The sequence below is a fragment of the Scylla paramamosain genome, chromosome 30 (assembly GCF_035594125.1).
Source record: "Scylla paramamosain isolate STU-SP2022 chromosome 30, ASM3559412v1, whole genome shotgun sequence".
Classification (NCBI taxonomy): Eukaryota; Metazoa; Arthropoda; class Malacostraca; order Decapoda; family Portunidae; genus Scylla; species Scylla paramamosain.
This window is the reverse complement of record NC_087180.1, coordinates 9,348,564-9,373,114: the sequence shown is the minus strand read 5'-3', so window position 1 is coordinate 9,373,114 and position 24,551 is coordinate 9,348,564. Positions and strand designations below refer to the sequence as shown.

The 24,551-nt window shown below is 44.7% G+C and overlaps 4 protein-coding genes across 13 annotated transcripts in view; 2 read left to right on the top strand and 2 right to left on the bottom strand.

The window, feature by feature from the left end:
* LOC135116235 (histone-lysine N-methyltransferase PRDM16-like) overlaps positions 1-7,103 on the bottom strand; it is a 98,761-nt gene extending 91,658 nt beyond the window's left edge. For all 5 annotated transcript variants that reach the window (XM_064033591.1, XM_064033593.1, XM_064033592.1 and 2 more), the window contains exon 1: positions 6,911-7,103. In XM_064033591.1, coding sequence (XP_063889661.1) covers positions 6,911-7,091 — 181 coding nt within the window. In that variant the 5' untranslated portion in view covers positions 7,092-7,103. The remainder of the gene's footprint in view (positions 1-6,910) is intronic.
* LOC135116237 (carbohydrate sulfotransferase 4-like) overlaps positions 1-15,056 on the top strand; it is a 29,161-nt gene extending 14,105 nt beyond the window's left edge. For 3 of the 6 annotated variants that reach the window (XM_064033600.1, XM_064033601.1, XM_064033599.1), the window contains 2 exons: positions 11,376-12,176; positions 13,665-15,056. In XM_064033600.1, the coding sequence (XP_063889670.1) occupies positions 11,419-12,176; positions 13,665-14,043 (1,137 nt within the window). In that variant the 5' untranslated portion in view covers positions 11,376-11,418 and the 3' untranslated portion in view covers positions 14,044-15,056. Of the gene's footprint in view, positions 1-10,609; positions 10,817-11,375; positions 12,177-12,594; positions 13,581-13,664 lie in introns of those variants that run through there. The other 3 variants (XM_064033598.1, XM_064033602.1, XM_064033603.1) reach the window with 3 other exon arrangements.
* Positions 15,057-18,892: 3,836 nt separating this feature from the next.
* On the top strand, positions 18,893-21,365 carry LOC135116233 (uncharacterized). Its single transcript, XM_064033589.1, has 2 exons — positions 18,893-19,581; positions 19,745-21,365. Exons 1-2 carry the CDS (start codon positions 19,429-19,431, stop codon positions 21,236-21,238), a joined length of 1,647 nt encoding a protein of 548 aa, XP_063889659.1. The 5' UTR covers positions 18,893-19,428; the 3' UTR covers positions 21,239-21,365.
* A 1,095-nt stretch (positions 21,366-22,460) lies between these two features.
* On the bottom strand, positions 22,461-24,057 carry LOC135116234 (carbohydrate sulfotransferase 4-like). The gene is made up of 2 exons (XM_064033590.1): positions 22,991-24,057; positions 22,461-22,906 (listed from the first exon to the last, which is right to left on the bottom strand). Exons 1-2 carry the CDS (start codon positions 23,710-23,712, stop codon positions 22,528-22,530), a joined length of 1,101 nt encoding a protein of 366 aa, XP_063889660.1. The 5' UTR covers positions 23,713-24,057; the 3' UTR covers positions 22,461-22,527.
* Between the last annotated feature and the right edge of the window lie 494 nt (positions 24,058-24,551).

The window sequence follows — 24,551 nt, the reverse complement described above, 5'->3', positions numbered from 1 at the left end:
GGGGGCCGTTTAACTATCTGATGGGGAGAGGGGGGGGAGTTGCAGTCACGCACCCCTTACCCCCTATAACCCTCTCTCTCTCTCTCTCTCTCTCTCTCTCTCTCTCTCTCTCTCTCTCTCTCTCTCTCTCTCTCTCTCTCTCTCTCTCTCTCTTTTTCTTCCTTTATTTCTATCTCATTTCTTCTTCCCAAGCATTTCTCTCTCTCTCTCTCTCTCTCTCTCTCTCTCTCTCTCTCTCTCTCTCTCTCTCTCTCTCTCTCTCTCTCTCTCTCTCTCTCTCTCTCTCTCTCTCTCTCTCTCTCTCTCTCTCTCTCTTTAGTCTTCTCTTCCAGTTTTTTTTTTTTTTTTTTTACATCTCTCCTACTTTCATTTTCCTTCACTTTTCGTTTATTCTTCCATTATTCATTACGTTTAACTAAGTGGTGTACTTTGTTAGTTTTGTTTGTTTGTTTGTTTCCCAGCGGTGTTTGCTTTCCTTTCCCTCTTATTTGTTTGGACGTTTTAATTGGTGTTTTGTTTAGCCGCTAACTGCTCTCGTGTGTGTGTGTGTGTGTGTGTGTGTGTGTGTGTGTGTGTGTGTGTGTGTGTGTGTGTTTCTCTTGTCAAAGAAGATTATGTTTTTTTTTTTTTCGTGGTATTATTCATTTTAACTTCATAGCTTCATTGTTTTCTATATCTCTCTTTTCTTTTATCTTTTTTCTCTCTTTTCTTCTTTCTTTCCATGTTCTCCTGCTTCTTCCTTTCCTCCACTTCTTAATGACTTTCTTTTCTTACTATCCTTCTCTCTCTCTCTCTCTCTCTCTCTCTCTCTCTCTCTCTCTCTCTCTCTCTCTCTCTCTCTCTCTCTCTCTCTCTCTTGCTCTTGCCCTTGCTCTCTTTGTTCCCTGTACTTTCTCCTTTCCTTTTCTCTTCTCTTTATCCTCCTCCGTTCTCTCCCTTTCACTTGCTTTACTCGTTCAGGGTTGCTGGAAGAGTACTGTGAGAGGGAGAGGGAGAGAGAGAGAGAGAGAGAGAGAGAGAGAGAGAGAGAGAGAGAGAGAGAGAGAGAGGGAGGGAGCAAGGGGAGAGGAACGTACTACAAAGAACCTCACAAGCATAGATATTATTCCTCTCACTAGATGAAAAAGGGAGAGTAGGAGAGTTGATGCCGAGGAAGGGAGCAGAAGGGAGAGGAGGAGTGGCTTTAGAGGGAGAGGGAAAAGCTAGAGGAAGGGAGAGGGAGAAGGGGAGGTGACGGTGTATCGGCGCTGTCTTCTTCCAAATGTCATCTCGAACTTCTTGATCCTCATCTGCTTAATCTTTATTTATTTATTATTTATTAATCTATTTATCGGCTTCATGTTACGTATTTCGCTGCCAGCTATTTTATATTTCAAGTCCCTGAGAAAAGATGCAGAAGTGAGTGGTTGAGGGAGAGAAGACAGTCCTCCAGATAAGAAGGAGAGGAGGCTGTGAATGGAAAAATATAGGTTTGGAAGAGAAAGATGTTTAGGTTATGGCAAGTTTGAGGTGGAAGATACAGAAGTGACTGGTTGAGAGAGAGAAGCATTCAAGGTAAGGGAAAGGAGAGAAGGCTATGAACTAAGAAAGAAAGGTCTAGGAGAGAAAGATGGTTAGGTTATAGAAACAGAATAAGAAGAGTCAATAAGGGGACAAATACAGAGGATGCTAAGGGTAGGGCGAAGGACACTGCTAAGGAAATAGAAAGAAGGTTGGGAAAAAAAAAAGTTTGCTGTATAAGAGAAAAAATTAAACAGATGGAGTTAATTAAGGCGAGAAAAGATGATGATGCTAAGAGTAAGGAGAAAAGTACTAGTGAAGGAAGGAGAGTAAGGGTGGTACTGGTGAAGAGAAAGTACAGGAGGAAAGTAGGCATGGAGTAGTGAGTGCCGTTGATTACAAGGAATTACAGTGGATTTTAAGCAGCAGCAGACCTTTATATCCTTACTGGGCTTTTTGATTCTACTACACTACGCTCACTATACCATGGGAGAAAAGCGAACTGCACTATATTATGATGAGGGGAAGAAATATGAGGAGGAAAGAGGGACTGGATGGGCGCTGGCGGAGGGGAAATGGAATGGTGATGGGATAGAGAAGTAGTGGTAGATTGGGAGGTAATGGAAGGAGGTGAGGATGTATTGAGAGTCTCCACCATACTATTTCATCCTATTTATGCAACGAAAAGTAAAATGAAAAAAATAAATAGATAATAAATAAATCTAAGTAATCTCTTAAGGTACTCTATCTTGAACTTATAGTGCATAGCATCCACATCAAACCACACAGCCCTATACCACACGCCACGCTAACCCACATTTCATCCCAAACCTCGCTCCATCTCAAGACACCACCCCACCACGCCAAGCCACACCCCACACCAAACCCCACCAAACACCAATAAGCACCCCACACCAAACCTCACCCCACACCAACCCACACCCACCATCAACCCACACACCCCACCAGGACCCTCACCCCAATCAACCCTCAACCCACCAAAACCCACACATCACACCAAGCCCTTTCCTCGCCAAGCCACACGTCACCCCACACCTCACGTCCTCCACACACACCCCAGCCCGCGAGAACCCGGTGGAGGCACGGATGACTGCCCCAATAACTGAAACTCATCATGGCAACTAGAGGGACTCCGCCTTTCCAGTATTTTTTTAACAAGATTACCCACAAAATACAGTGCAGTTCCTCCCTGATAGTGCGAAATTGACGACCTTGTGATTGGCCCTAACTGCGGGGCGACGAGGAGCAGGAGCACGCGAGAGGACCGTCCAGAGGCAGCGGTGTCACGGGGGAGGAGCGGGCGGAGTGAAATATTTATTTACGGCGGGAGAAACAGTGCGTGTGTTCCCGTCCGTCAGCGACTAATGTGAACCGTTTACGAGTCTTTTGGTAATGGTTGGCTGCGTCCTCTCCCAGTTGGTGTGTGTGTGTGTGTGTGTGTGTGTGTGTGTGTGTCTCTCTCTCTCTCTCTCTCTCTCTCTCTCTCTCTCTCTCTCTCTCTCTCTCTCTCTCTCTCTCTCTCTCTCTCTCTCTCTGATGTTCAAGTTTACTATACAAAATCATCACATACAAAAAGACACCTTCTCAAATCTACTCATACATTATGGAACTAATACGAAAATAAATAAATAAATAAATGAATGCTAAACCTTGTGTGACTAAATTTAAACAATACATCCTGAGCAAGTATAAATTACACACACACACAACACACACACACACACACACAATCTTCAGGTGTCATAACATATTTATCTTAATCACATTAAAACACAGGAGGCTGGATCATAAAGAACTTCAGAGAGAGAGAGAGAGAGAGAGAGAGAGAGAGAGAGAGAGAGAGAGAGAGAGAGAGAGAGAGAGAGAGAGAGAGAATGACGAAGCAGAGGCACCCCCCCGCCCCGCCCTCTTCCATTGTAGTATTGATGCTTGCAATGGTGAACAACAGTCACTCTCAAGCTATCACACCTCACTATTGATTCGCAAAAGTTCTAAATTCAGCAGCCCCTTGACACGGTTCCTCGGGCTACAAGGGCGGCGCCGTACAGGAAGTAGCTCCAACTAGCGCATAATCATGTTCCCGTCTTGTCGTGACGTGTTTAGAAGCGAGAAAATTTCAAATGTTCCTAACTTTGCCTGTTTCTTTGTCTTCCTTGTCCTGTCCACTCCTCCGCTCCTCCTCCTCCTCATCCTCCTCCTCTTCCTCTTTCTGTCTTCCTTGTAGTATTCAGGTTGTGTTCCTGGTTGATGTGTGGTGTTTGGTGTTGTATAGTCTGTTGGAAGGGTGTTGCTGTGTGGCATGTCATGTGGTGTATATTATGGTGTTGTATTCTCAAATAATGTGTTCTTGTTTGCTTTAAATTAGTGTTCTGTTATGTTGCAGTCTTGTGCATGTGTGTTTGTGTGTGTGTATGTGTGTGCGTGTGTGTTTGTGTGTGTTTAGTATGAAGCAATTTTAACAATTTTGTAGTTATATATATATGCTTGTCTATGGCGGTTTGTGGATGTGGAATGGTGTGGCATGGACATGGTGTGGCGTGAAGTGTGCAGCATGACCTGGTGCGTAATCTAACGTAATGACTCGTAATGTAGCATGAAAGTAGTCTGGTAACAATACAAGTATAGCAAGTGATACTCAAAACTGAACAGACGGAAGTATAAAGGTACAATGATCTCCACTGGACATCATTCTTACAAAACAGTACAAATCTAAAATGCAGTAATGTCTCGTGGTGTCTCGTGGTGAAAGCAGTGCAAGTGTGACAAGCAATACTGAATAGGCGGAAGAAATATTACTATGGTATTAATCTCAATGAACGGTGCAAATCTAACATAACGTAGCAAGGTGTAATATGAAGGCAATAAGGAAGCAATGCAATTATGATAAGCAATACTGAAAACTGAATAGAAGAATGAAGGTACTCTAGCATTACCCTCTAACTGACCATGACCACCTGATCCCTTCCCTCCTCCACGTGCCCTTTTTCTAGAACCTGAGACTCGCCTTCCATCACAGCGCCGCCCGTCAGATGCTGCTATGTTTAGTACGCCATTAGCTCCGTCAGGTGGTGAGGTTGACAAGCGTATATCGTCCTCGGCATTAATGGATATCGAGAAACATTTACGTATCGAATTTGTGAATGTGAATTAAAGCAAGAACAATATGTTAACCTGTGTGTGGGGGTGGGGGTGAGCGAGAGGGGGTTTGCGAGGGGGTTAGTGTGGGTGGGTGGGTGGGTGGGTCTGTGTTAGTCATGTGTTTTCGTTTTGCTTCTTCTTCTTCCTCTTCTTCTTCTTCTTCTTCTTCTTCTTCTTCTTCTTCTTCTTCTTCTTCTTCTTCTTCTTCTTCTTCTTCTTCTTCTTCTTCTTCTTCTTCTTCTTCTTCTTCTTCTTCTTCTTCTTCTTCTTCTTCTTCGCACTCCTTATCCTCCTCCATCTACAACTCAACTTTTACTCCTTGCTTCCCTTTCATCTTTCCTCTTCCTCTTCCATCCACATCTTGCCCTGTGTCTTGCCCTGCCCTGCCGCTCCTGTGTTTCCTTAGGCCCTTGAGAGGCTCCCTGTTTCCGCCTCCTTTTATTAATGATCTGTAGCAGGGGAGTCACTTCGCCTCACCACACCACGAGACTTTCCTCATTGCCAGTATCCAATGCCACACGCTTTACTAATTCCAGTCTCTTACTCTCTCTCTCTTTCTCTCTCAATGCACAAATATTAGTATAGGTGTGATAGAAAGACGAGGTGTAGTAGCTTTGTTAGTTCTCGTGTCCCCTCTCGCCTCCGCTTCAGTCTCAGATGTGAAGGGAGCAGAGATTAATGGAGGAGAGGCAGACGGTGGAGGCTGGTGATGGAGGTCCTGGGAGAGAGGCTGTCACCCCCGTCACAGCTGCTCCCCAGGACACCTCCACTACAGCGTCCCGTGTCCCGCTGTAGGCTGAGATGTGTGTGTCGATTATGGTTGGTTTTGTATTTTCAGTTTTTTTTTTCTTTCTCTTTTTATCTTTCGTTGACTGTGTGTTTTCTTCCTTGTACTTTAGTTATTTATTCACTGATTTAATTATTTATCCATTTAGGTAGTTTGTTAAAAAGTTGATTAATTTGTTTCATTATTTTTTTTTGTTGTGTGTGTGTGTGTATGTGTGTGTAGTAGTAATAGTAGTAGTGGTATTGGTAGTGGTGGTGGTTTGGAAGCGTGGAGTGGGTCATATGAGGTGGATTACGAGTGGAGGAAAGTTGTGTTGTTCAGCTGTAATATCTGGTAAACGCTCGCCACACGCAACACACACACACACACACACACACACACACACACACAGAGAGAGAGAGAGAGTTGTACAGTACACATGTTGCGTCATTTTTGTCATCACTATTATTATTATCACCAACATTGTTATTATTACCATCATCAGCATCATCATCATCGACATCATTATCATCGTTATCATCACGACCCTTCATCACTGTTCACTCCCTGCATGCCCGATGGTCTATTTGTAACACACACACACACACACACACACACACACACACACACACACACACACACACACACACACACACATCAACACATCAACACCACATGTATCTGCAACGATCACCACCTTGGATACACCTAAACTTTCCATGCACCTGTGGAAGCAACACCTCTCCCAGCAAGTGTTCATGTCTTCACCTGCATATTGGACGAGCCATGAAAACACAAAGCGATACGAGGCCCGCAAAAACTTCCCGAAAGTAAAACACTAGAAAAAAATGTTCGTTTCTTGGACCACTAATATTCGCAGGCACGTGAAAACCCAGAGGCGTGGGTGTAAGGGCGGCACCGTGCCAGTGTGCGGGGGTCGTGGGCGTGGGCGTGAGTTTAGAAGCAGGACGCACGCCCATCGCCAGCACAGTCAGGAATACCATGCCACGGCGGTCTGAGTGAAGAGGGATAAGTCGGGTGTGGCTGTGTATATGTGTGTGTGTGTGTGTGTGTGTGTGTGTGTGTGTGTGTGTGTGTGTGTGTGTGTGTGTGTGTGTATATGTGTGTGTGTGTGTGTGTGTGTGTGTGTGTGTGTGTGTGTGTGTGTGTGTGTGTGTGTGTGTGTGTGTGTGTGCGTGCGCGCGTCTGTGTGTGTGTGTGTGTGTGTGTGTGTGTGTGTGTGTGTGTGTGTGTGTGTGTGTGTGTGTGTGTGTGTGTGTGTGTGTAGTTGAGGGAGGAAAGGAGGGGGGGGGGAAGGGGAAGGAAGTGGAGAGGAGGGAGGAAGATGTCTAGGGAGGGTGTGGGTGGATGGGTGGGTGGTCACCCTGCACCAGTACTGTTAGCTCGAATGTGTGTGTGTGTGTGTGTGTGTGTGTGTGCAGCAGGGCGGCTGAGGGCGCTGCGGGAGTCAGCAGGACCACCTACCTCTGGGCAAGCGCCGTGCCACCGATTTCACTCTCATCTTGGTGCCGCAGGAGGGAAGGAGGGAGGGAGCAGCGGCGAGGGCGAGGGTGAGCGGGGAGCTTGGCGGAGGCGGCTCCGGGAGAGGAGGCGGCCGCCAGACAGGTACCAGTGTCTCAAGACAGCCGTGCCACTGTGCCATCATGAAACATCATTAGAACCATCATGCCTCCCACGGGGGGCGGCGCCCTCCCCGCCGCCACGTCCACCACTCACCTCCTCCTGCTCCTTTGTAAAGTGGTGCGCTATTGGCAGAAGATGGGGCGGAGCGCCGCCCAGGAGGGTGTGGCCAGCTGGCGCCGCCCACCAAGACGCCGCGATGACAGTCAGGCACCAAACAACAAAATGCTGGGCGGTATCAGAGCCAAGTGGCGGGGACACCCGAGTATTGATCCTTGGCACGCCGGGCCCACATGTTTATGGTGGCACTCTCCCTTAGTCTTTCATCCCCCACACTTCCATGATGGCACCCCCAGCCCCATGATGGAACGACCCTGATGGCAGCCCTCGCCCCAAGCTGACACCTCCCCTCCCGCGGCCCTGCAGTGCCATCTCTTCGCACCGCTGCACCGCCCCCACCCGCTCCCCTCCCTCTCTCCCTCCCCCGTTGATGGCACCACCACTACTACCACTGCCACTACTACTATTACTGCCGCTACCACTTCCCGCCTTTCTATTACTGGAGGCGTACACTAATGCCAGACTCAGCGCCTCAACGCCTGACCGCCCGCACTGATGAATGAAAGATATACATGTACTGAACAAAACGTGAGGGTTACAGCCCGTGAGGGTTACACACACACACACACACACACACACACACACACACACACACACACACACACACACACACACACACACACACACGGCTGGTAGATGCGGGTCCGCTTGTGATCAGGCCTTGGTGAATTACACACACAAACTAAGACATGAACAATAATCTCACTACATAAAACACACACATACACAAATATTCTCTCTCTCTCTCTCTCTCTCTCTCTCTCTCTCTCTCTCTCTCTCTCTCTCTCTCTCTCTCTCTCTCTCTCTCTCTCGTTAAATCAACTAAATCATTTTTTTTTATTCATCTATTTATTTACTTGTATTGCAACGTAACCTTCATGAGTACACTACATATCACCCTCTTGAAGCTCAGCTGAAAGAATGGGACTAATATTACATAGGCACCATCATTGACTCGTGGCTGCATCCTGGGAGTCCTTATGGCTGCTGCAGGAATAGATAATAATATAGAAGGAAGTAGAACAGGTAATATAAAATAATTAGAATAGATGATATGTAGAGATGTAGAGATGTATGCCAGGGAAGTCTGGGTGGAACTGTCTGTTTAGTATTCTGATCTCATGGACACACACACACACACACACACACACACACACACACACACACACACACACACACACACACACACACACACACACACACACAGACACGCACCTTTTCAGTGCCCCAACTACCATATTGATAAGCTCTTGATTATTATTATTATTATTATTATTATTATTATTATTATTATTATTATTATTATTATTATATTATTATTATTGTTGTTGTTGTTGTTGTAGTTGTTACTACTACTACTACTACTACTACTACTACTACTACTACTACTACTACTACTACTATTGCTACTACTACTACTACTACTACTACTGCTACTACTGCTACTACTACTGTTGCTATTATTATTATTATTATTATTATTATTATTATTATTATTATTATTATTATTATTATTATTACATACACACACACACACACACACACACACACACACACACACACACACACACACACACACACACACACACACACACACACACACACTTCATGTCCATCATTATATTTCGAGTAGCATTCCCCTTTTATTATCACAAGTAACACCCAGTCCTGCCCGTGGCGGTACCCTCAGCCAGGAAGTGCAGGGTGTGCTGTGTACGGGCAGTGACCTCAGGTGCGGTGGCAAGGCGGGCAAGGCAGCAATATAAGGAAAGTGAGGCTGAAATGTTTTGCTCAGATTTTCCCCAAGTAAACGGAATGCGAGCGTTGTCCGTACTAAGAGTGGCTGTTACTGTTTTGTATTATGGTACTTCTTTCCTGGAAGTAACGCCGTAAATATACAGTAGAGTACAAAGTGTCAGCTTAACACGAAGCTGTTTTGACTCTTCATTATTCACTATTTGCATGATGATGACTAGTGAAGAGTGATACGTTAGCTATTACATTTTTAACTTTCATTTCTATAACGTAATGTGCTTCCAAATCTCTCTGAAAATTAGTCATTGGAAGTTTGAAATTAAAATTGTAATGTTATCCTTTACTGAAAATTAGTCATTGGAAGTTTGAAATTAAAATTGTAATGTTATCCTTTACTTTTTTCGTTTTCTTTTAATGGAAGTATAGAAAACCTATATAATAAATGGGCAACTACTATAATTTTTTGTATTTCTTTATATTTTGATAAGATATTTTTCATTGCCTTTACGATGTAATTTTCTGTTGTGGCAATGGCGAATACGATACTGAACCAATATATTTATCCTCGTGTTCTTTTGGTGGTCAGTTGCCGTCCTGCTGCTGAGTGGAAAAGTATCTTATTTACCGCTGGGACTTATCTCCACCGCTTTTGAGAAGCTTTTCTTAGACGTTATCGGGACTCTCTAAGTTGTTTTCATAATCTAAGTAATGGGTAGCTAAAGATTTTACACCATCAATAAGGAAAAATACACATGGGAAGCCAATTAATCACCTGCATGGCCTTTGAATCTTGTCATTATAAAAACTGAAAGGTGTCCTAGAAGTTATTGGGATTTTCGACTTTCTAAATTATTCCAATAAAGTTATAGTTAGATAAAGGTTCAACACTATCAATTTGGGAAAAAATACGAATGAGAAGCTGATGAATCACCTGTGTGGCCTGTGAAAATAATCCTAAAAGCGTTTCAAAATACAAACTCCGACCACCTCATTGTATGTACAGTTACGGTCATAACTAGTGTCCTGCTTCGTCGCCATGATGAATCGTAACCAGCTCCTCTCCTCACGAAGCATCGTTGCTCAAAGCTTCGAACGAGTCATCATGGCTACGAAACAGGATACAACTTATGACAGCGACCTCCGCCTGCACAACACACACAACACATTGCCACACCAGCCAACACACGCCTTGCCCTGGACACAACCGGAGCCGTGCATTACACTTTCGTTTTCATTCACTTTATTTCTTTGTGCGCTCAGACTGGTTGCTCTCAGTGTTATTAGTATTATTTAGATGATTTTAGCCTCGGCAGCTTGGATCCTTCGGCAGCCGCAAGACAGGAGAAATTGTAGCTTTGGGCCGTATTCTTAAAACGCTTCTTTTCTCCTCCAATATTTTAGCGCATGCTCTACTGGTGGATCTCAAGGATATTTTTATGAATTTAGTAATTGTTTAACAAGATTTCTGCATCGTCACTGAGGAGAACACCCATGAGAATGCGACTGTTGACCTTTGTGCCCTTGAAAAATAGTCCGTATGAGAGAAGGAAGCGTTGAACAATACGAGCCCCTCTCTCTCTCTCTCTCTCTCTCTCTCTCTCTCTCTCTCTCTCTCTCTCTCTCTCTCTCTCTCTCTCTCTCATACTATACTTAGCTGAGATAATATTCTTTCCTGAAGCTAAATATAGTAACCAGGAAAACTCACAATCAAAACTCGCAAGCATCAATGCGGACAGGAATAGCCTGCCGCCCACTGCACTTTGGTTACCTCTGCGCTTCCCAACACGTGTCTGTGTGGCGACTCGTGTGGCGTCCCTCTAAATCCATCTGGTGGGGAACGCAAGCAAGAATGCCAGGCTCAAGATGCTAAAGGAAGTAAGCGAGGATTAGGTTTAAGTCCACTTAAGCAATAAGTTTCAAACACGGTATGCAATTTGCATGTACATAAAAAGAAACTGTTTGACTGGAGGCAGAGACACGTGGTCAGATTCCTCGTCCTTCTGTGCTCTGATCGTTCCATATTTTTTTTTTTTTTTTCGTAGGGAACGAAACCTTGGTGTGTGTGTGTGTGTGTGTTTACAGAGACAACAAATCTCAAGAGTGATATTGGTTGATAACGTTAAATAGTGAAAACTCGCTATAGCAAACTATATGGGTGAATGTACTGTATCAGCAATGTATATAGAGAGTCACGTCATCGAGGCAGACATATTTTTTAAATTGCGTGCGTTTAGCAGGTGTTGGATTGTACTTCAGTCTGTTTGTTTGTTTTTGATGTCCAATTATAACGCAGCAAGCAATGCGTAACTCATTGTGGATTGTACTTGTAAAAATTCTTGAAAACTTTTTTTTATAACCGTTCATTTAATCTCTCTCTCTCTCTCTCTCTCTCTCTCTCTCTCTCTCTCTCTCTCTCTCTCTCTCTCTCTCTCAGTCTCTCACCACTCTCTGCAGGGCAGTCTGATGAGGATGACAACATGCCGCTGGCCTCCCCAGCGCTGCGAGGCCGCCTTGGCGCCTGCAGCCTGGCGCGCGCCCCTCAACGCCAAGTAACTCTGGGACTCGTCACCTTCACCGGAGTAGTGCTCGTAGCCGCCCACATGTCTGCCTCCTCATGGATGCAGCCACATGTAAAAGAGACATCAGGACCGCCAAGTACAGCCGCCCGCCAGGCCCACGTGCTCCTTTGGACTCAGCAGCGGTCAGGCTCCACCTTCACGTCACGCCTTCTCTGCGCCTCGCCGAGAACCTTCTGCAGCATGGAGCCTCTCAGTCATCGTGAGGGGGAAGGCAGCAGCCTCTTAGGCGACATCCTCAAGTGCCGCTTCTCCCAGCGTCCGGTGTACTTCCGTAACTGGATGCACGGCCCACAGATGAACGACCTGCGAGTGAGGGAGCTGTGCGAGAAGCCGTTTGACATCATCTGCGAGACGCCGGATGTACTGGAGGCAGTGTGCCGCGCCGCCACTGCCAATATCATCAAAGTGGTCGCTGTAGACTTGAGCGTGGGGGCACCTCTGCTACAGGAGCTGAGCCTGACGACGCGCGTGATTCACCTGGTTAGGGATCCTCGCGCCCTCCTCGCCTCGCGCCTGCTGGTGGAGGAGGGTCACTTTCTCTTGATGCTTAATAGAACATTCTTCTCCCGGGAGGAGAAGGACGCGAGGGTCGTGTGTGAGCGGTACAAGCAAGACTTAGACGCTGCCCGCAGGCTAGTGCGTCTCTACCCGGAAAGGTGAGACAATTTCTTGTTGTTCGTAATGGTTCATCTTTGTGCTGAACATAGCAGAATTTGTATGATACTTCCTGTACTTGATAATTATCACTTTGGATTTAGTTAGCCTCGTTTATTTTTCTCATGGAGGCAGTGGCGTGCTACGCTAGCAGGCAGGGAAGCAATGTAAGGCCACCAGTAGGGAATTGATGAGTGCGTTATTTCATCATATTTTTATTTGAGAGGAGGCTCGGACTCCTCGGTGCTCACTCCTCCTCACAAACCAACCACGCTGCAATCAATCAGAAGGGTTTGGATGAAAATTATAACTCCTTAAACGAATTTATAGTAATATGTAATAATAATAATAATAATAATAATAATTATAAAAATAATAATAATAATAATAATAATAATAATAATAATAATAATAATAATAATAATAATAATAATAATGATAATAATAATAAATATTTTCGTGAAATAAATAAAAAGAATACAAGGCGTTCATGAGTGCTTCGCGGTTCCCGTAACTAAGACACCGGGAAGAATGCGCCGCTACAGGAAAAACAACTATATGTATACAACAAGGAAAATAATGCTTTTCCTCTTACCACGTCGGTGTAACATAAGGGTGTGAGTCATGTAGTCTCCCCGCTGGACTTCTAAGAAAAGAAGTTCTCGCGAGGTGACCTGCGGCAGGATGAACAACAGGCGGAACACCGTCTCTCCCACACCCAGACTGGTGGTGCTCGTGTTCATCATCACATTACTGGCGATGATGGTGGCAGTGTTTGATCGTCCCTCTGCTGACGGAGGGACCATGGATAGCGGTGTAGGCGCCCCCTCAGTGCTGCTGTGGACGATGATGCGCTCAGGCTCTCAGATGTCACAGCACTTGCTCACCGCCCCCCCTTGTTCCTTCCCCACGGAGGAGCCGCTGCGCCATCTCGAAAAGCAGGACCTCAACGCTTCCATCACCCTGCTGCAGGATCTGCTTGCTTGCCGAATTTCGGCACACCCAGACTACCTGAAGAGATGGATGAACGGAAGTCACGGGAACGATCCACGTGTAAAGATTCTGTGCCAGGCGTTCCCCAGACTGTGCTGGGACGGAAAGCTTGTCGATGCCTTGTGCAGGGCGTCCTGTCTCAGGCTGGTGCGGGTGGTGGCTGAGGGACTTGCTCTGGCCTTGAGTTTCCTGCAGGATAGCGCCTCCAACAACCACATCGTTCACTTGGTGCGAGACCCGCGGGGAATGCTCTCCTCCAGGCGAGACCTTCAGAAGGGAAGGCCCAATGGATTTTTCGCGATTTCCAATTTGACATATTTTCGTAATGAAGAGATGGACGTGAGTGTTCTGTGCCAACGCTACCGCCACGACCTGACCGTGGCGACACACCTGGCCCGCCACCACCCTGACAGGTGAGTGCACGTTGGGAGGGGCTGTGACGGGCGTGCCGTGACGGGCTCGTCACGCGTCACCTTGTAATGCTGTGTTCTGTGCAGGTACACGCTGGTGCGGTACGAGGACATCGCGCGCCAGCCCCACACGGAGACACGCCGCCTGTACTCCTTCATGGGCCTGGCCTACACGCCCCTCGTGGCCTCGGTGGTCAGCAAACACACCCTGGGCTTCTACCAGACGGAAGGGAAAGAGCACCCCTTCTCCACCTCCAAAAACTCCAGCGGCATCGTGTTCGCGTGGCGGAGCCGCCTTTCCTACAGCGAGGTGGAGAGGGTCCAGAAGGAGTGTGGAGATGTGCTGCGTGCCTACGGCTACAGGCACTTCTCGCGCCGCCAGTATGAGGAGGAGGCGGCCTCGCCCCTGCTGCCTCTCCCGGCGAGTTGGGCCGCGTTCCTCTCTGCCGATATAGGAGACACCTGACAAACAGAGAAAGATGGATCCAAGTGTGTAGGTCCATTACCACTGATCTGATATAAATATTGAAGTAGTTTAATAATCAATTGCGCTGAAGGTACACAAAGTTTGTTATGAGTGAAGGTACAGGATGAATCCAGTGGCAAGGCAACACAACCTCCCTCAGCCAGTACTCAACAGTCGTGCAGGAGGCCGTTGTGTTGACAAGAGAGGACAATTATATCATTTTGATCTCACAAGCAAATGTACACTTACGAAGAAAAAACAAGATTGAATTATTTACGGAAATTGGATACAAAATTACAATTTCTCGTGATTTAATGACGAGGGTTTTATGTAGGTGGTTAGCGGAAACTGTGAATATACTGGCTGTAGTGTTTGGAGTGTGTCAGCGGTCACGCAAAAGCTAGCTACCAGGATCATACTTAACGTTCATTCCACCTTAGAAGTAGTAGAAGTAGAAGTAGTAGTAGTAGTAGTAGTAGTAGTAGCAGTAGTAGCAGTAGCACTAGCAGTAGTAGAAGTATTAATGATAACAGTAAAAACACCAACAACACCACCACCACAACCACCACCAACAACAACAACAACATCAACAACAACAAAGAAACACAAGGCTTATGAAGTAAACAGAGAATTTAAGAGTATCACTATGTAGAGAACAGTTATTGGTGTGAATGTACCGCTGCCCTCCCTCGAGTTGCCACCCCCCTGAGGTGTCTGGAGGGGCTGCAGGAGTGAGGGGTTGGGCTGTGTGCCTACCTGGCCTCACTATCTTTGCCCCGCCTGTACGAGGAAAAGGACTTGACTCTATCCGGCAAGGAACGCAACGAGAGAGAGAGAGAGAGAGAGAGAGAGAGAGAGAGAGAGAGAGAGAGAGAGAGAGAGAGAGAGAGAGAGTTTATTATTTTTTCAGACTGGATGCATGATGTTTGTTCCATTTTAGATCGTCAAAATACTGTTGTTCTTTTGAGTCTCTGATTTTAATGCAAAATAAAGTACACGGAGAAAGTCATAAATTGATCAAACCTTTCATTATTCCCTTATTTCCTGTTGCGTGCTTGTTTATAAATACAGCCTTTTAAGTGTCACTAGCTCCATCACCTCTACATCTATAGAGAGAGAGAGAGCGAGAAAGAACACGCCTTACATAAAAGTTTAATTATTTCCTTATTTACCTTTTGTGTGTTTGTGTATGAACCTAACCTTTCTTAAGGGTAGAGCTTATGGTCACTAAAACTAAAGCCACAAAGAGAAAAGCTATAAGAAATCAAAGGCTATATATTTAAAAAAAAAAAAAAAAAAGTCAAAAGAAGGCAGGCTAATTTAGGACAAGAATCTCAGAAGTAGTGGTCATAACCAGGGAGTGAAGAGAGGAGCGCTCAGAAGCCTCCAAGGACCTGCTGAAACCACACGCCAGAAAAAAAATAAATAAATAAAAAATAAATAAATAAATAATAATAATAATAATAATAATAATAATAACAATAATAATAATAATGAGGTCTGAAAACCCGATATTGAAGAACTATGAACGAGGATACAAGCAAGAAGATGAGAGAAAGAACACGTGGTACACCTGAGAAGTAAGGGTGTATGAAAAAAAGCGCGGAGAGAGGTGTACGGTCAGCAAAGGGAGTGAGGGAGCGCATGCAAGCGGTGCGTACCAGGAAAAGTTGTAGCAAAAATCCGCATCTTCTTACATCAGGAACCTTTCCAAGCCTTTAACGTGGTGCTGTAGGTGCAGGCTCTTGTCAGCTGAGCGATGGATGGTACATTTTGTTTTGTGTCTGTCTGTGTAGCGTCTTAGGAGAGGTGTTTGTTCTTGACAGTGTTGTGGATAGTGATTATCAAATGTCTTTTATTTGTCTGTTTATTTGTTTTGTATTTTTTATTCTATCCTACTTTATTCATGGAGTTTTTTTTTTTTACTTATTTTTGTTTTGTCTCACGTTTTTTTTTCTATTTACATTTTTTTTTATTTTATCTACATTTATTTATTTTTTTATTCATTATGTTAATTAAGTAATCACTTTACTGTACTTTGTCGTATTTGTCTACATATTCATTTATTTATTTATTTATTTATTTATTTATTTATTTATTTATCTATTTATTTATTTACTCTGTGTGTGTGTGTGTGTTTGTGTGTGTGTGTGTGTCAGTGTCGGTGTGTGTCAGCGCGCCTGTCAGTCTTTCTGTTTGCCTTTGTGTCCATCCGTCTGTCTGTATATACGGTTACTGAATGCTACAGGAGGGCAAACTGACCCAAAACTCGTGTGTCCCCAGGAGACATGGGGATGGAAAAGCGTAAGTGTGTTGCCAGAGCGTGGAGTAATTTTCCTTTCAGGCAGGCAGGTCCTACTACTTGACTCGCACCCTTCGTTCTCTCACAAGGACTAGTTCTCAAAGCTTAAAAAGATAATTGGTCAGGGTTTCTTAGGTGTTTTTCCTCATCGATGATACATATTTGTTAAAATATCACCAGAATCATGAAAAGACCCTTGGAAATAATTATAACTTCCATTAGAGCCTGTTCAGAGTTTGTGTAATAGGATACTAGAACCTTCATGATTACGGACATACTCGTACCTAAGACCACCGCAAGGGAACTAGAAGAATGACGCCCCGAGACTGCCTTCTGAAACATTCCAGCGTCTTATCACAATTACATTTAACAGGCACTAGTGGAAGTTACCAGGTTGTTCAAGGATGGTATGACTCTAATGATAGTTTTAAAAAATTTTCTTACGTTATGGCTAAAACACTCGTTAGAACCTAATATTTATGGGAATTGCTGAAAATAGTGCTTATGAGAACCAAAGGTGTTTCAAAGTTATGTTGTTACGACTCTAGTGATAGTTTTAAAAAATTGTTTCATTAATGAGAACCTGACTAATGTTTATGAAGTTGTTGTAAATCTCTTTTAGAGATTTTGGTGAAACTTTTGCTGTTGCCTTGGACATATCAAAAGCTTTTGATAGAGTCTGGCACAAAGCTTTGATTTCCAAACTACCCTCCTACGGTTTCTATCCTTCTCTCTGTAACTTCATCTCAAGTTTCCTTTCTGAACGTTCTATTGCTGCTGTGGCAGACGGTCACTGTTCTTCTCCTAAATCTATTAACAGTGGTGTTCCTCAGGGTTCTGTCCTGTCACCTACTTTCTTCTTATTATTCATTAATGACCTTCTAAACCAAACTTCTTGTCCTATCCACTCCTACGCTGATGATACCACCCTGCACTTTTCCACGTCTTTTCATAGACGTCCAACCCTTCAGGAGGTAAACATATCACGCAGGGAAGCCACAGAACGCTTGACTTCTGATCTTTCTAAAATTTCTGATTGGGACAGAGCAAACTTGGTATTGTTCAATGCCTCAAAAACTCAATTCCTCCATCTATCGACTCGACACAACCTTCCAGACAACTATCCCCTCTTCTTCAATGACACTCAACTGTCCCCCTCTTCTACACTGAACATCCTCGGTCTGTCCTTAACTTATAATCTGAACTGGAAACTTCACATCTCACCTCTAGCTAAAACAGCTTCTATGAAGTTAGGTGTTCTGAGACGTCTCCACCAGTTTTTCTCACCCCCCAGCTGCTAACTCTGTACAAGGTCCTTATCCGTCCATGTATGGAGTATGCTTCACATGTCTGGGGAGGTTCCACTCATACTGCTCTTCTAGACAGGGTGGAATCAAAAGCTTTTCGTCTCATCAACTCCTCTCCTCTAACTGACTGTCTTCAGCCTCTCTCTCACCGTCGCAATGTTGCATATCTAGTTGTCTTCTACCGCTATTTTCATGCTAACTGCTCTTCTGATCTTACTAACTGCATGCCTCCCCTCCTTCCGCGGCCTCGTTGCACAAGACTTTCTTCTTTCTCTCACCCCTATTATGTCCACCTCCCTAACGCAAGAGTTAACCAGTATTCTCAATCATTCATCCCTTTCTCTGGTAAACTCTGGAACTCCCTCCCTGCTTCTGTATTTCCACCTTCCTATGACTTGAATTCCTTCAAGAGGGAGGTTTCAAGACACTTATTCATCAATTTTTGACCACTGCTTTGACCCTTTTATGGGACTGGCATTTCAGTGGGCATTTTTTTTATTAGATTTTTGTTGCCCTTGGCCAGTGTCCTTCCTACATAAAAAAAAAAGTCTTTATAAGAGCCTAAGATATGCTTTGTACGGGTTCAAAGGTGCAGTGCTGTAAAGAAGAGGCCGTCATCTTAATAAGCTCCCTTGAGATGTTTCTTTGTATAGTTTTGAAGCACTTAAGTTATCAAAGTCTACATTGTCATTTTACTTATCTTGAAAAGTACTAATCGTGAAGTTGTGTGGTTGTAGTGGTGGCGGTGGTGTGTTAGTGGCTGCAGTTGTAGTGAAGTAGTGATTATTCGAGAAGATTTCACTTTTAATTACACCATGTTACTCACACATGAACAGTATGTTTGATTTCCTGACAGGTTTGTCAGTTAACAAAGAGACCAACAGACGAGCACACAGACTGACAAACTAACAGACGGACAGACTTGCACACACACACTCACACACACACACACACACAGTTCAAAATATGATATATATATATATATATATATATATATATATATATATATATATATATATATATATATATATATATATATATATATATATATATAATTAAAATAATTATAAATATAATTATAATTAAAATGGATGAATTCTGTTCCCAGACACCAGTCCACCCACAGCTAAGATGGCTGTTTCTCAACATCTCCAGCTCACAAATTATTTATACAGAAAGGATGTAATGAATGAACTTGTGACACAGAACTCATCAGAAGATACTGTTTAGACCATGCAGGTATTCTCTTTGGGGCGTAGTCACTTCTCCTACAAGCCTACAATAACTGGAGTACTGCCACATATCCTACACATAGATGGTCATATTTCCTACACAAAAACAAGTATCCGTCATATATCCTACACATAAAATGACTACCCTCCAGGTCAAATATCCTTTAAATACACCAGTTTTAGAGTAATGCCATATTTCCTACAGAGATACAGCATACCTCCTACACTCAAAAACCTGTTCTGTCACATATCCTACAAGGATACAGCATATCTGCTACACACAATAATATGTTGTCACATCTCCTACATTGCTCCTACAGGCGCACCCCCTAGCTTGGCGCCTCTGCACTCGGAGCTTCTGGCTCAGTACACTCCTGCCGACCTTGACTAGTCAACAAGTAGATAAGTTGTTATACATCCGTTCGGCGTAGTATCGTTCACATTCAGACATCATGGGTCGAGTTTAGTCTCGACCCAGCAGTATTTTTTTCTCCATTCGACGGGACAGACGGCATTATTGTACTCGATTGCGCCTGGACCAAGCATGGCTAGTATTGAGGGGAACATCCGCTTCAATGCAGTGGTTTACAAAGACAACTCTGGATTCCGGTACCTCCGAAATGTGGCAAGAAACAACAAACTATACCTGCGTTGCATTCATCACCCCAACTGTGGAGGAAGAGCCGTATTGTCGGAGGTAAGAACAGTTGTAAAATGTTATAGACCAGGAGTTTGGTAAGATTTAATCAACTTCACTGCTAAAGGTTTTCCGTTAAAACGATGGAGATCACTGGCAGAGTCACTGGTGATGATGGTGGTGTTAGGTGTTGTTCGAATTATTAAGCAGTTATATTTTACAGACAACTGGTGTCATCAGAGCAACGCAAGGTCACAACCATGAATCATCCGACTATGCTGCAACAGATCTGAGGAACACTCTCAAGATGAAGGCTGCTGAGGATGTGGGCTCTACCAGCAACTCCGAGATCTTCAGGCGGGTAACAAGACATCACCAACATGGAGCAGATGTGTCTTTCTCATCTGTAGAGCGAAGCATGCTTCGAGCCAAGCGCCGAATTCAACCGAGGCAACCACACACTGCAGAGGAGTGCGCCAACATTCTAGAAAGCTTAGAGGCCCAGGCCTTTAACGTAAACTTCAGATCTGTCGTCACAGATCAGGGAAGTGGTCATTTGGCAATTATTTTTTATTCTCTAACCCTGGTACCACTGATGACCACAATTAAGGAATGGAATTTTGATGGTACTTTTTACACTGTGCCTGCACTCTTCTACCAGCTCTTCACATTACTTGGATTTTACAAAGGTCATTCATTCCCACTCATCTTCACCTTGATGACATCAAAGTCTAAAAAGTTGTATGATATCACAATGCAAAGAGTGAAGGAACTCATCCCCAACCTGAATCCTGAACAAGCAATGGGTGATTTTGAAAGCAGTTCTGGTAAAGCAATTCGCTCTTGCTGGCCACAGGTTCAGATTGGGGGCTGTCAGTTCCACTTTTCACAAAACCTGTACCGGAAAATTCAGAAACTGGGGCTAACTGAACTTTACAAAGACAACAAACAGTTTAATAAGTGGGTCAAAAAGATCATGACACTAAGTTATGTGCCAGCCAACCAGATGCATGAAGCAGTTGACTCTCTGTTCCAAGAAAATTTTGACTTGAATGATCATTCCCAGCCAAAAATTACTGCATTCAAAACCTACATCACAGAGTACTGGATTCGAAAAGTCACTCCACAACGGTTATCTGTCTTCGAATTTTCTCGTGGAACTAACAATGATGCAGAGTCGTACCACAGCAGACTGAAAGCCATTGTCCGCCAGCACAAGCCAAACATTTACACTTTCCTCACACATCTGAATAATCTGATAACAGACACAACTAAGGACATTGAACGTGTGGATGCTGGCTTGGACATCACTCGTCAGAAAAAGGAGAAGTTTGTCAGAAACATTGAGCGCAGGCAGAACTTGAAAGAACAATTACAGAATGGCACATACACATTAACCCAATACATTAATGCTGTCGCTTACACATTTGATAGCTCTGTTTCAGCATTTCAACTTCCTGGAGACAGTGCTGATGAAAGTGGGGATGAGCATCAAGGCCCTGACAACGCAGCTGGTACTCAAGATGTTCCTCCCGAACTTCGGTGCAGCATCTGCTTAAGGCGAAGGGAAAGGACAGTTGTTCTTTTGCCCTGCCGACATGCCTCCTTCTGTGCAGATTGCATAACTATCCTTGTATCAGCAGCAGATGCTAACAACCCGGCAACATGTCCCACTTGTCGTACTGCCATTCAAGACAGGCTTGAAGTTTACGTTTAAAATGTGCCATAGTAATTTTTTTTTTATATATATACGTACGTTTTAGTGAGAAATGAAAAAAAATATCATTGTAATGCCATATTTTATATATGTAAGTTTTACTGAAAAATAAAAAGTGCCATTTTAATTCATGTGCCTTCCAGTTTTTACAATCATATTTTTTACTTGTAGGAGATATGACAGTATAAATGTAGGAGTTATGCCGGATGCACCATACTGCCGCAGCTCCTACACAAAAACAAGTGTCAGGCACATTTCCTACATAACAACTTGATACCCAGCGTATTTCCTACACCTACTGCGTGTAGGAGATATGCTGTATCTCTGTAGGAAATATGTCACTACTCTAAAAACTGCTTAATTTGTATTTGATGTGTCCTGTAGGAAATGTGGCGTAGGAAATGTGGCGCGGCCCCTTCTCTTTGTCACTGATCTAGTGATGAAAGCCTTACAGAGGGACTCAGAGACGAGCAACCCACTTACTGTAAAAATGAAGATCATAACACTTAGACATCTTGCTGCTGGGAAAAGCTACTGGAAAATGTACAGTAGTTGTACAGTAGTTATGGCGCTTGGGGTCATTGAGAGAGCCACAGGGGGCTCGGGATTACTCCGAAGCGCCGAAAACTGTTTATGTCAAGGCTTTTCAAGGGGATCACATTTACCTTATTTCAAAGATTGAATTACTGTCTTGGCTGTGTGTCTCTCCTCCAAATATATAAAAACGAAGTAAATAGTTATAGAACCTATAAATCAGTAATAAACGGCAGCTTTTGCTATATTTGAAAACAAATAACTCTGTTCTAGAACCGAATTATGGTACCGCAACCGAAGCAATAATGAGCTGATAAATTTGTTTAAAATCTGATTTGTCCGAAAAGGGAGGCTTTCGGTAACCGAGGTTCCGCTATATATACAAAGAGAGAGAGAGAGAGAGAGAGAGAGAGAGAGAGAGAGAGAGAGAGAGAGAGTCACAAATCAGTCTTCATAACATTCAGTGACGATTGGCGCCCCTGTGCATAACCGAGTGGTGATGACTTAGTAGTGAGCCTGTGTCTGCGAGCATGCTCCTCTGCTTCGTGCCACTGCCACCATCTACGTTGTTCCTATACATAACCGGACTTCCGTCCATTGTCAACTTTGTAGTACCGGTAATAACACAATCATATACTTGAGTTCTCTCTCTCTCTCTCTCTCTCTCTCTCTCTCTCTCTCTCTCTCTCTCTCTCTCTCTCTCTCTCTCTCTCTCTCTCTCTCTCTCTCTCTCTCTCTCTCTCTCTCTCTCCTTGTCAGGCGTCTCCTATATCGGCAGAGAGGAACGCGGCCCAGCCCGCCGGGAGAGGCAGCAGGGGCGAGGCCGCCTCCTCCTCATACTGGCGGCGCGAGAAGTGCCTGTAGCCGTAGGCACGCAGCACATCTCCACACTCCTCCTGGACCCTCTCCACCTCGCTGTAGGAAAGGCGGCTCCGCCACGCGAACACGATGCCGCTGGAGTTTTTGGAGGTGGAGAAGGGGTGCTCTTTCCCTTCCGTCTTGTAGAAGCCCAGGGTGTGTTTGCTGACCACCGAGGCCACGAGGGGCGTGTAGGCCAGGCCCATGAAGGAGTACAGGCGGCGTGTCTCCGTGTGGGGCTGGCGCGCGATGTCCTCGTACCGCACCAGCGTGTACCTGCACAGAACACAGCATTACAAGGTGACGCGTGACGAGCCCGTCACGGCACGCCCGTCACAGCCCCTCCCAGCGTGCACTCACCTGTCAGGGTGGTGGCGGGCCAGGTGTGTCGCCACGGCCAGGTCGTGGCGGTAGCGTTGGCACAGAACACTCACGTCCATCTCTTCATTACGAAAAAAATCAGTCTTCTTGTGTTGATAGAACATCACGTACCTCCCGTGCTGAAGTTTTTCCCTGGAGGAGAGCATTCCCCGCGGGTCTCGCACCAAGTGAACGATGTGGTTGTTGGAGGCGCTATCCTGCAGGAAACTGAAGGCCAGAGCAAGTCCTTCAGCCACCACCCGCACCAGCCTGAGACAGGACGCCCTGCACAAGGTATCGACAAGCATTCCGTCCCAGCACAGTCTGGGGAACGCCTGGCACAGCTTCCGAACATGGGTGTTACTCACGTACGATTTATTAACCCACTCAGTCAGGTTATCTGAGCGAGAAGAAAATCGGCAGCCAAGAAGATCCTGTAACACGCTGACGGAAGCATTAAAATCATGCTTCCTGACGTAGCGCCGCAGCGGCTCCTCCGCGGGGAAAGAGCAGGGCTGGGCAGTGAGCAGATCCTGCACCATTCGTGAACCTGACCGCATCATAGTCCACAGCAGCACCGAGGGAGCGCCCACACGGCCGCCCATGGTCACTTTGTCATCAGTGGGACGTCCAACCAGCAACACCAACGGCACTCCGATGGCGAGCACGGGCACCACCAGCCTGGGAATGAAGCAGATGTTCCTTCCCGGCCGCCGCCGCATCGTTAATCAAAAGCATTGCTCTGCGAGGACTTTCAACGTCAGAAGGAAAATTTTGTTGTGGTTATTTTTGGTTTGCTCTAAATTTGTACACAAAAGAATAGGTTTCTTGACGAATTTCCTTGTCGTTTCTGTGACCCACGTTCTCCACATCAAAATCCGCCCCCACTGGCTCCACTGAGCAGCTCAGGTTCTGCATGCAGTGCTTGTGTTATACTTGTACTGTACTGTCTGTACTACCTGGCATATTTTCTGTTGTCTTAATAATTAAATAAATATGTCGACTTTTTATAAGCGAGGGATAGGGAAGAGGACGTCGAAATTGAGGTTTGTCCAGGGCGCCACACAAGCCAGCTCAGCCACTCGCTAGAGTACAAAGTAATTACGTACATCAAGACACTTATCCTGCAACTTTGGATAATCCATTTGGCTGTTTTCTTTTGGGACTGGCACTTTAGTGGGCCCCTCTTTTTTTTTTTTTTATTAACTTTTTGTTGTTTTAGATCAGTACTCCTCTTACATGAAAAAAATAAATAAATAATAATAATAATGAAATAAATAAATAAATCGGTATGACATTTTCATGATCCCTCCCTGTGGTAGAGGGACGGCCGCGCTGAGAGAAAACTGTTAGTCTTGCAGTGTATGAATAGGACGGAGCAAAGTGAATGGTAACCTTTCTTTATTATATTTATTAATGAGACAAGACGCGACATCTTACCTTGGATAGACCACCTACCCCTCCATCTCTGTAAAGATCTCAGCCTGATGTTTATTTATGGTGGTTAAGATGATTGGTGGATTAAGATGATGGGTGCTGTTCTTGTGTGTTGTGATGTTTC